At 36.2% G+C, this 13,161-nt stretch overlaps 1 protein-coding gene across 1 annotated transcript in view; it reads right to left on the bottom strand.

Annotated features, from left to right (window-relative positions):
* Positions 1–13,161, bottom strand: part of CCDC178 (coiled-coil domain containing 178) — a 528,736-nt gene that overhangs the window by 464,570 nt on the left and 51,005 nt on the right. The window contains exon 5 of the mRNA XM_017873932.1: positions 8,272–8,361. Coding sequence (XP_017729421.1) covers positions 8,272–8,361 — 90 coding nt within the window. The remainder of the gene's footprint in view (positions 1–8,271; positions 8,362–13,161) is intronic.

The following is a 13,161-nucleotide window of genomic DNA, read 5'->3' as shown; positions in this document are numbered from 1 at the left end:
CTGTAGCCGCGCTCAGTGAGGATCTTCATGAGGTAGTCAGTCAGGTCCCGGCCAGCCAGGTCCAGACGCAGGATGGCATGGGGGAGGGCATACCCCTTGTAGATGGGCACAGTGTGGGTGACCCCGTCACCGGAGTCCATCACGATGCCAGTGGTACGGCCAGAGGCGTACAGGGACAGCACAGCCTGGATGGCCACGTACATGGCTGGGGTGTTGAAGGTCTCAAACATGATCTGAGTCATCTTCTCGCGGTTGGCCTTGGGGTTCAGCGGGGCCTCGGTCAGCAGCACGGGGTGCTCCTCAGGAGCCACACGCAGCTCATTGTAGAAGGTGTGGTGCCAGATCTTCTCCATGTCGTCCCAGTTGGTGACGATGCCGTGCTCGATGGGGTACTTCAGGGTGAGGATGCCTCTCTTGCTCTGGGCCTCGTCGCCCACATATGAATCCTTCTGACCCATGCCCACCATCACGCCCTGGTGCCTGGGGCGCCCCACAATGGAGGGGAAGACGGCCCGGGGGCATCGTCGCCCGCGAAGCCGGCCTTGCACATGCTGGAGCCGTTGTCGACAATGAGCACGGCGATATCATCATCCATGGTGAGCCGGCGGCGGGTGTGAACGGGCGGCAAAGTGGCGAAGGCGAGGCTCTGTGCTCGTGGGGCGGACGCGGTCTCGGCGGTCCCTCCAGCTTTTTTAGTTTGTGTGACTAGAGATGTTCACAATAGTCTCTGAGGATCTTTTGTATTTCTGTGGCATCAGTTTTAATTTCACCTTTGTTGTTCTTGATTGCGCTTATTTGTGTCTTATCTCCTTTTTCTTTGTTAATTTAGCTAGTGGTCTATCAATCTTGTTTATCTTTTCAAAAAACCAACTTATGGTTTAATTGATTCTTTGGGTAGATTTTTGGATCTCAATTTCATTCACTTCTGTTCAATTTTAGTTATTTCTTTTCTTCTGCTAATTTTAGAGTTGTTTGTTCTTGTTTTTCCAGTTCCCCTAGGTGTAATGTTAGACTGTTAATTTGAGATCTTTCTAACTTTTGTGGTGGGCATTTTGCACTACAAAATTTCCTCTTAATGCTGCTTTTGCTGCATCCCAGAGATTTGGGTATGTTGTGTTTTCATTTATTTTCAGATAACTTTTTTATTTCTGCCTTAATTTCACCATTTACCCAAAAGTCATTCAGGAGCAATTTGTTTAATTTTTATGTAATTGTGTGGTTTTGAGAGATCTTGGTATTGATTTCTATTTTTCTTATTTTTACATTATTTGAGACAGAGTCTTGCTCTGTTGCCCAGGCTGGAGTACAGTGGCATGATCACAACTTACTGCGGCCTTGACCTCCAGGACTCAAGTGATTCTCCCACCTCAGCCTCCCAATTAGCTGGGAATATATGCATGTGACACCATGCACAGCTAATTTTTTGTATCTTTTGTAGAGATAGGGTTTCACCATGTTGCCCAGGCTGGTTTCGAACTCCTGGACTCAAGCAATCCACCCAGACTCTATTTCTAGTTTTATTCTACTGTGGCCTGAGAGTATGGTTCATATAATTTTGATTTTTACAAATTTATCAAGACTTGCTTAATGGCTGAGCATGTGTTCAATCTTGGAGTATGTTCCATGGGTATTGGGGAAACACGCCCCCATTATTTCAATGTAGGTTCTTTCTATTTTCCATAAGTGTCGGCCGGCTGACAAAGAGAAAGAGTACAAAGAGAGGAGTTTTACAGCTGGGCCTCTGGGGGTGACATCACATATTGGTAGGACCATGATGCCCACCTGAGCTGCAAAACCAGCAGGTTTTTATTAAGGATTTCAAACAGGGATGGGATGTATGAACAGGGAATAGGTCACAAAGATCACATGCTCCAAAGGGCAAAATGGAGAACAAAGATCACAAGCTTGTGAGGCCAATAAAGATCACAAGGCAAAGGGCAAAATCAAAAAACGCCTGCTAAGGGTCTATGCTCAGCTGTGCATGTATTGTCTTGATACACATCTGAAACAACAGAAAACAGGGTTCGAGAGCACAGAACCGGTATGACCTCAAATTTACCAGGCAGCAGTATTTTTCCCCACCCTAATAAGCCTGAGGGTACTGCAGGAGACCAGGGCATATTTCAGTCCTTATCTCAACCACATAAGACAGACACTCCCAGAGCAGTCATTTATAGATGAGGACATTTGGACTGGGCTGAATTCCCTACAGAGCAGCAAAGCAGCTGTGGCCAGACTGCTTCTTTAGATCCCTCCTCACTGGGCATGGACAGGGCATCTCTGCAGGTGATCCAGCACCAGTCAGGGGCTTACAGACATAATTCTCATCTCCCTAGGAAAGAGTACCTTGGGGAAGGGGTGACTGTGGTCTCAGGTTCAGTGAACTTAATATTTCCTGCCTGGCAGCTCTGAAGAGATCAGTTGATCCTGACAAGGGGAATTCCCCCAGCACAGCACACCAGCTCCACTAAGGGACAGCCACTAAGGAACAAACGACCCCCTCACGTGGGACCTTGACCCCCACACCTCCTGACTGGATGAGACCTCCCAACTAGGGTCGCCAGACACCTCATACAGGAGAGTTCTGGGTGGCATCTGGTCAGTACCCCTCTGGGACAAAGCTTCCAGAGGAAAGAGCAGGCAGCAATCTTTGCTATTCTGCACCCTCCACTGGTGATACCCAGGCAAACAGAGTCTGGAGTGGACACCCAGGAAACTGCAGCAGATCTGCATAAGAGGGGCCTGACTATTAGAAGAAAAACAAACAAAAAGCAACAACAACATCAACAAAAGAGACCCCACAAAATCCCCATCCAAAGTTTATCAGCCTCAAAGATCGATGGTAGAAAAATCCATGAAGATGAAGAAAAGTAAATGTAAAAACACTGAAAATCCTCAAAGCTGGAATGCCTCTTCTCCTCCAAATAATCACAACACTTCTCCAGCAAGGGCACAGAATGGGGCCAATGGTGAGATGGATGAACTGACAGAAGTAGACTTCACAAAGTGGGTAATAATGAATCTCACTGAGCTAAAGGATTATCTTCTAACCCAATGCAAAGAAGCTAAGAACCATGATAAAAGATTACAGGAGCTGTTAACTAGAATAACCAGTTTAGAGAGGAATATAAATGGCCTGATGGAGCTGAAAAACACAGCACGCCAACTTCATGATGGAAACGTAAGTATCAATAGCTGAATCGACCAAGCAGAAGAGAGAATATCAGAGCTTGAAGACTCTCTTGCAGAAATAAGGCAGACAAACAAGATTAGATAAAAAAGAAAGAAAACAAACAAAACCTCTGAGAACTATGGGACTATGTAAAGAGACCGAACCTATGACTGATTAGAGTACCTGAAAGAGATGGGGAGGATGGAACCAAGTTGGAAAACACACTTCAGGACACCATCCAGGAGAACTTCCCCAATCTAGCAAGACAGGCCAATTTTCAAATTCGGGAAATCCAGAGAACCCCAGTAAGATATTTCATGAAAAGATTTACTCCCAAGACACATAATCATCAGATTCTCCAAGGTAAAAATGAAGGAAAAATTGTTAAGGGCAGCCAGAGAGAAAGGCAAGGTCGTCCACAAAGGGCAGCCCATCAGACTAACCGTGTACCTCTCAATGGAAACCCTAAAAGCCAGAAGAGACTGGGGGCCAACATTCAACATTCTTAAAGAAAAGAAACTCCAACTCAGAATTTCATATTAGGCCAAACTAAGCTTCATAAGTGGAGAAATAAAATCTTTTTTTAGACAAGCAACTGCTGAGGAATTTTGTGAACACCAGGTCTGCCTTGCAAGAGCTCCTGAAGGAAGCACTAAACATAGATAGGAAAAACCATTACTATCCACTACAAAAACACACTGAAGTACACAGAACAACAACTCTATGAAGCAACTATATTAACAAGTTTGCAAAATTAACCAGCCAGCATCATGATGATGGATTAAATTCACACATAACAATATTAACCTTAAATGTAAATGGGTTAAATATCCCAATTAAGAAACACAGAATGGCAAGCTGGATACAAAGACAGGACCCATCAGTGTGCTGTATTCAAAGAACACATCTCACATGCAAAGATGCACATAGACTCAAAATAAAGGGACGGAGAAAAATTTACCAAACAAATTGAAAGCAGAAAAATGCAGAGGTTGCAATCACAGTTTCTGAAAATCTAGACTTTAAACCAACAAAGGTCAAAACAGATAAAGAAGGGCATTACATAATGTTAAAGGGTTCAATTCAACAAGAAGAGCTAACTATCCTAAATATACATGTACCCAATACAGGAGCCCTGAAATCCATAAAGCAAATTCTTAGAGACCTACAAAGAGACTCAGACCCCCACACAATAATAGAGGGAGACTTTAATAACCCACTGTCAGTATTAGACAGATCATTGAGAGAGAAAATTAACAAAGATCCAGGACTTGAACTCAGCTCTTGACCAAGTGGACCTGATAGATATCTACAGAACTTGCCGCCCAAAAAACAGGAGAACATAATTTTTTCTCAGTGCACTTATTCTAAAATTGATCACATAATTGGAAGTAAAACACTTCTCAGCAAATGCAAAGTAACTGAAATCATAACAAACACTCTCTCAGACCACAGTGCAATCAAATGAGAAGTGAAGATTAAAAAGCCCATTCAAAATCACACACAACTACATGGAAATTGAACAACCTGCTCTTGAATGACTCCTGGTAAACAATGAAATTAAGACAGATATCAAGAAGTTCTATGAAACAAATGAGAACAAAGCAACAATGTATCAGAATCTCTGTGATACAGCTAAAGCAGTGCTAAGTGGGAAATTTATAGCACTAAATACCCACATCAAAAAGCTAGAAAGATCTCAAATCAACCCCCTAACATCACAACTAAATGAACTAGAGAACAAAGAGCAAACAAACTCGAGCTAGCAGAAGACTAGAAATCACCAAGCTCAGAGCAGAACAGAAAAAGATAAACACAAAAAATCACTTCCGAAAAATCAATGAATCCAGGAACTGTTTATTTTTTAAAAAAAGAATCAATAAAATAGACTGCTAGTGAGTCCGATTTAAAAAAAAAGAGAGAGAAGATCCAAATAAACACAATCAGAAATGATAAGGGGGGTACCAATACTGACCCCACAGAAATACAAACAACCATCAGAGAATACTATAAACACCTCTACAAAGTCTATAAAGACTGAACCAGGAAGAATTTGAATCCCTAAATAGACCAATAACAAGTTCTGAAATTGAGGCAGTAATAAATAGCCTACCAACTAAAAAAAGGCCTAGATTCGGATGGATTTATAGCTGAATTCTACCAGAGGTACAAAGAGGAGCTGGTACCATACCTTCTGAAACTATCCAAACAATTGAAAAGGAGGGATTCCTCCCTAACTCATTTTATGAGGCCAGTATCATCCTGATACCAGAGATACAACAACAACAACAAAAAAAACTTCAGGTCAATAGCCCTGATGAACATCTATGCAGAAATCTCAGTAAAATACTGGCAAACCAAATTCAGCAGCACATCAAAAAGCTTATCCATTATAATCAAGTCGGTTTCATCCCTGGGATGCAAGGCTGGTTCAACATATGTAAATCAATAAATGTAATTCATCATGTAAACAGAACTAAAGACAAAAACCACATGATTATCTCAATAGACGCAGAAAAGGCCTTTGATAAAATTCAACATCCCTTCATGTAAATAACTCAATAAATGAGATATTGAAGGAATATACCTCAAAATAATATGAGCTATTTATCACAAACTCACAGTCAATATCATACTAAACAGGCAAAAATGGGAAGCATTCCCCTTGAAAATGGGTACGAGACAAGGATGCCCTCACTCACCACTCTTATTCAACACAGTGTTGGAAGTTCTGGCCAGGGCAATCAGGCAAGGGAAAAAATAAAGGGTTTGCAAATAAGAAGAGAGGAATTCAAATTGTCTTTGTTTGAGGATGACATGATCTATATCTAGAAAACCCCATCAACTCAGCCCAAAAGTTTCCTAAGCTGATAAGCAACTTTAGTAAAGTCTCAGGATATAAAATCAATGTGCAGAAATCACAAGCATTCCTGTACACCAACAACAGACAGAGAGCCAAATCATGAATTAACTCCCATTCACAATTGCCACAAAGAGAATAAAATACCCAGGAAAACAAGGGAAATGAAGGACCTCTTCAAGGAGTACTACAAACCACTGCTCAAGGACATCAGAGAGGATACAAGCAGATGGAAAAGTGTATCATGCTTATGGATAGGAAGAATCAATATCATGAAAATGACCATACTGCCGAAAGCAATTTATAGATTCAACACTATTTCCATTAAACTACCACTGACGTTCTTTGAAGAATTAGAAAAAACTATTTTAAAATTCACATGGAACCAAAAAAGACCTCACATGGCCAAGACAATCCTAAGCAAAAAATGAAACAAACCTGGAAGCATCATGTGGCCTGACTTCAAACTATACTATAAGGCTACAGTAATCAAAACAGCATGGTACTGGTACAAAAATAGGCACATAGACCAGCAGAACAGAATAGAGAACTCAGAAATAAAAACACATATCTACAATCATTTGATCTTTGACAAACTCGACAAAACAAGCAATGGGTAAATGATTACCTATTTAATAAATGGTGCTGGGAGAACTGGTTAGCCATATGCATAAAACTGAAACTGGATTCCCTCTTTACACCTTATACAAAAATCAACTCAAGATTAATTAAAAACTTAAATGTAAAACCCAAAACTATTAAAACCCTAGAAGAAAATCTAGCCAATACCATTCAGGACATAGGCATGGGGAAAGACCTTATGATGAAATTGCCAAAAGCAATTGAAACAAAAGTTAAAATTGACAAATGGGATCTAATTAAACTACAGAGCTTCTGCACAGCAAAAGAAAGTATCATTACAGCAAACAGGCAACCTACAGAATGGAAGAACATGTTTGCAATCTATCCATCTGACAAAGGTCTAATATCCAAAATCTACAAGGAACTTAAGCAAATTTACAAGAAAAAAACAACCCGTTAAAAAAATGGGTAAAGGATATGAACAGACACTTCTCAGAAAAAGGCATACATGTGGCCAACAAATATATTTTAAAAGGTCAACATCGCTGATCATTAGAGAAATGCAAATAAAAACTACAACGAGATACCATCTCACGCCAGTCAGAATGGCAGTTATTAAAAAGTCAAGAAACAACAGATGCTAGTGAGGTTGCAGAGAAATAATTCTTTTACACCATTGGTAGGAGCATAAATTAGTTCAATCACCGTGGAAGACAGTGGCAATTCCTCAAAGATTTAGAACTAGAAATACCATTTGACCCAGCAATCCCATTACTGGGTATACAACCTAAGGAGCATAAATCATTCTATTATAAACATACATGCATGAGTTATGTTCATTGCAGCACTATTCACAATAGCAAAGACATGGAATCAACCCAAATGCCCATCAATGATAGACTAGATAAAGAAAATGTGGTACATATACACCATGGAATATTATGCAGCCATAAAAAGGAATGAGATCATGTCCTTTGCAGGGACATGGATGAGGCTGGAAGCTATTATCCTCAGCAAACTAACGCAGGAACAGAAAACCAAACACTACATGTTCTCACTTGTAAGTGGGAGCTGAACAATGAGAGCACATGGACACAGGTAGGGGAAGAACACTTACTGGGGCCTGCAGGGGGAGGGCAGAGTGGGGGAAAGGATTAGGGAAAAGAGCTAATGCATATTGGGCTTAATACTTAGGTGATGGATTGACCATGGCATGTGTTTACCTATGTAAAAAACCTGCACATCTTGCACATGTACCCTGGAACTTAAAAAAATAAAATAAAATAATTATTTAAAAAATGAAAAATACACCCCCAAAACATTTGTCTTCTTTTTATTCTAAGAAACATGTCCTCAATGAACTGTAAATGTTCTATCTAGAACAGGCCAGTCACAGCTTGGGTGATTAAGAATTTATTTTAAAATTCATACATTTCTGAAATTACACAACAATCATAAACCCAGATTTTATGTTAACAATATACTATTGATACAATATACTACATTATATCTTTACTATTATATATCTTTACTATGTTAACTATTAATGATATGCAGGATTTAGTTCAAAATAGAAATAGTATTGACATCATAAACTAATGATGGAGTATAAATATAGCTTATATAGTTTACTATATGATTTACGTTCAGTCCTCACCTTCAGTATTTGTCATTTTACTTTCATGACAACTTTCACTGTTCTCCTTAGAGGCTTCATATAGAACCAAACTTTGAGACGTGGCATTGCCTTTTAAAAAGAAAAAACACATATTTTAGTGAGTACTTAATATTATAGAAAATTTTAAAATAAGCACCACCATGTAAAAACTACTTTAGGGAAGTGCTCTCCTTAAAAGAAAAACAACTATGATGTAAATATTAATCAAAACCCACAGCATAATATCTTCAGATATTTTCTCTCTGCTCTTCAATTGATTTGACTCTTTCATAAGAAGGTATTCAAAATAGCACGAGACTGTTAAAAACAAACAGGTAAGTCATTATGTGTTGATACAGAATGTATCCAGGATACACTATGTGAAAATTAGCAAGGCAGAGATTTGTGTGTAAGCTTTGTCGCCATTTTTTAAAAAAATGTGATGTGTGTGTGTGCGTGTGTGTATATCTACACACACACATACATATCTTAACTATGTTAACTATTGATATGTAGATTTACAATTATATATTCTATATAAGTTATATAGGATTTATAATTATAAATACATAAGATATGTAGGATTTATAATTGCTAGATTAAGAGACTGTTGTTTTTAGAAAGAGGACATGTAGAGACAGGGGAAATGTTTCATTTCACAATCTCTGAGGAAGTGTTTCAAAATTCTAGAACATAAGAATATATTATCATTTATTTGACATTTTCTTATAAAGCTAAATATATCTACACTACAATGCAGCAACTCCAGTCCTAAGCTTTTAACAAACAGAAATGAAAGTATAGATCCACAGAAATATTATCCCAGGCCATTTATATAGCTTTATTCATAACAGTGAAAACTGGAAACAACCTAAATGTCCATCGGCAGAAAAATATATTTAAATAAATACTCTGTAGTTATGCAATAATATAATGTGAGAAAGAATGAGCTGCAAATACATGGAGTAACATTGGTGAATCTCAAAAATATATTGATACATTTAATTTCATTATTATGAGGTCCAAGTAAAAGACAAAACTAAGCTATAGTGATAAAAAAAATAACAGTTGCCTATAGTAGGCAAGAAACTTTCAGGGGTGATGGAAATTTTTTCTAGCTTGAATGGCATGGTAGTTACATTTATGTATGCACTTATCAAAATGCATTAAATTATAAATTTAAGATGGCATTTTCTTGTATGTATGCTATAAAATAAAAAATAGTGTTTTACTCTAAAACCATTAAAATATTTTATATATTATACATATATACATACATACATAAATATAAGGTTTAAATGCTTGTAGAATAACTTATGTTAATATATACTAACAGTTACAGATAGAATATTTATGTCAAAGCACACTAAAGCATTAAAGAAAGCATAAAAGAAGGCAAAAGTTTATGGCAAAATATTCAATAATAGGAAATTGTTCAAAGATACATTTAATTTCATTATTATGAGGTCCAAGTAAAAGACAAAACTAAGCTATAGTGATAAAAATCAAAATAACAGTTGCCTATAGTAGGCAAGAAACTTTCAGGGGTGATGGAAATTTTTTCTAGCTTGAATGGCATGGTAGTTACATTTATGTATGCACTTATCAAAATGCATTAAATTATAAATTTAAGATGGCATTTTCTTGTATGTATGCTATAAAATAAAAAATAGTGTTTTACTCTAAAACCATTAAAATATTTTTATATATTATACATATATACATACATACATAAATATAAGGTTTAAATGCTTGTAGAATAACTTATGTTAATATATACTAACAGTTACAGATAGAATATTTATGTCAAAGCACACTAAAGCATTAAAGAAAGCATAAAAGAAGGCAAAAGTTTATGGCAAAAATATTCAATAATAGGAAATTGTTCAAAGCATATAAAAATGATAAAAGATAGTGCTAATCAAATAACTATTATAATATATAAATGACTAAATTTGCTCAAAAAGAACCAATTATAAAATAATACAGAAAAACATTATAAGTAAAATACATACAATTATTTTCTGAAAAAGAAAACTTGATGTGACTAAATATGAACAAATCTAGAACTTAAGCTCAACAACACCGAGAGTTATTACTTTACAACTGAAGTTATAGATAATAATAAAAAAAATCTATATGTGTGTAATAAAACAGCACATTATATTAGAAAAAAATCTTATTTTTTAACATAAAGAGAAATTTAGAGAAAAAAACATAGAGGAAAAATCTAAATCACTGCCATTTATCTGTGGCATATGAAGTTCAGAATAACGAAATAACATACAGGATGTGATGAATACAATAAGGTAATATTGATATACAGATTATGAATCGCAAAAAGATACAGATTATATCATTTAAAGGTAGTAAAAGTAGGTATCTTAGACAACAATAATTCAAAAAAGTTTAATAAGTAGAAACTAGCTGCACTATATAACTAATCTACTGTACAATTAGAAATTTGTCACATAAAGTTAATTCAAAGGTATTTGGAAATTTAACGTATATTTCCAAATAACAAATATGTCAAGGAAGAATTCCATGTCATACAAAATATGTATTAAAAAGGAAACACTTTGTAAAGAAATGTTAATGTATTTAAAACAGAAATACATTCAGAACTTAAATGTTTAATTATAAATAAATAATATTTAAAATACTGGTAAAAGTGAAGTATGTATGTGTACTAAGACATTAAAAGGAAACATAGGAAATAAATAAGTTTTTTTTTTTGTGAAGTGGAGTCTTGCTCTGTTGCCAGGCTGGAGTGCAATGGTGTGATCTCGGCTCACTGCAACCTCCGACTCCTTGTTCAAGCGATTCTCCTGCCTCAGCCTCCCAAGTAGCTGGGACTACAGGTGCGCGCCACCATGCCTGGATAATTTTTTGTATTTTTAATAGAGATGGGGTTTTGTCATTTTGGCAAGGCTGGTCTTGAACTCCTGACCTCAGGTGATCTGCTCATCTTGGCCTCACAAAGTGCTGGCATTACAGGCGTGAGCCACCATGCCTGGCCAGAAATAAACAATCCTAAAACTGCAAAAAAGTCTCCTTTATACATCAGCCACTCCAACCCACAGGGGCTTGTTTACTATAGAGCACTAGAAGCAAATGTCCAATTTTCCAAGCTGCTGAGCTTCTGGCATTGTAACCACAACTTCATATTTATTATACTATGATACTTAATCTTTACAATAACACACATTAATTTTCATTTTACACGTGAGTAAAATGTGGCCCAGAAAGGTAGTGAACCAAACCAGGTTGACAAAGTTTGTAAGTGATAGAACTAAAATTTAAACTTTGTTTCTAGTTCCAGTCTTTCAACTACACTAGCACTCTTTAAAACCTGTTTACAATATATAATTCCAAGAGATTCTTATAAGTATGGAAAGATGCAGTTCTATACTCAAATAACATATTATTTAAGAAGGTTTTTTCATTGCAAGACTTGTTAGAGTTTTCAGTGTTAAGCTTCATCAAAAAAACCTTCAAGAAAAATATAAATTATACAAAATTTCTCAGTTTTATTTTACCTCAGAATTATTTTTTCCCTAAGCGTATCTTGGAATATATATTAAATAGCACACTCTTTGAATATGTCCCAAAGCACATTATCTCCCAAATTTGGGAAGAAATAGAATTCAGAAGAGGATTAAACTTGTTAAATTATATAAACCAGAAAAATTCCTCTTATTATAAATGTATAATTCAATACACAATAGTACTGTATATAACACATATTTCTTGGAATGGCAGGCTAGGTTTATCAGATCTACTTTTCCACTGAAAATAGGAGATATATATATATATATACACACACACACAGATATGAACAAGATAGTTACAAACTACTAGGACAAAAATCTAAAGAAGAGCAGAAACTATACTTTTAAGTGGAGCACGGGATGCAAAATGACATTTGACACAAAAGTCATTGACAATTCCTAGAAAGTTTGGGCTGGGTTTGATGACTTGTAAGCTTTACAAAATAAAAAGACAACCTAGTCTCAGGGTCCATAGACAAAATTTAAGTGATTTGTGAAATTGGATGGGGAAAAAATTACTCGAGTTTCAAAATATTTCTGTACCTTTTATAATATATTTAAAATATAATTTTAATGACAAATAATAAAAATATAATTTTCATTCAGAGAGTATCAGCTTCAACAGGCTTCAAAAGGGTCTATAGCACAAAAAAATTAGAATGCCTTAATTCCCAACTAAATTGTAAAACTCATTTTAAGTTTGGATAGCAAATGGCTACAGTCTCAGAGTAAAGGTTAACCAGAAATAACCACCCCAATGGCCTCTACTAGAACTCAAGACATTGTAGAGATATTTTCTCTGAGTATACACTAAACATACAAAAATAAAAACAAAAGCAGAAAACCTCACCCCTGTGACATTAAAACTTTGGCTGTTCATCACTTAAATTTGCAGATTGAGTTTTCAACATTGGACACTCCACCGAAGCCTCTATGCTTGAATTTGTTTGAAGTTTGTGCCATATTGGTACAGCACTATGTTCCTGACAGAAGCAAAAACAAGTATACTCTGGAAGAAGTCATCTGTATTTTAAGCATCATGGAATACCCATGAATAATTTTTTAAAAGCAATAAGGAGTACAGAGTCAAAGTAATCAAACACAAAAGAAAGGTAGAAACCATAACTTAAATAACATACAAAAATCAATTCCAAGTGGATTGAAAATCTAAGTGTAAAAGTCAAAACTCCAAAATGCTTAGAAGATGATTTGGACTAATATCTGCATGACCTTAGACTAGGATTTCCTTGAATAATACGTAAAAAGCTTTGACTTGAAAAAATAATAAGAACCCTTGTGCATCAAAAGGCAATATAAATAGATTAAAAATAAAAGGCAT

Source organism: Rhinopithecus bieti, unplaced genomic scaffold, assembly GCF_001698545.2.
Source record: "Rhinopithecus bieti isolate Rb0 unplaced genomic scaffold, ASM169854v2 scaffold_5260, whole genome shotgun sequence".
NCBI classification, from domain to species: Eukaryota; Metazoa; Chordata; class Mammalia; order Primates; family Cercopithecidae; genus Rhinopithecus; species Rhinopithecus bieti.
The sequence above is the reverse complement of the archived record's forward strand: the minus strand, read 5'-3'. Positions and strand labels throughout refer to the sequence as shown.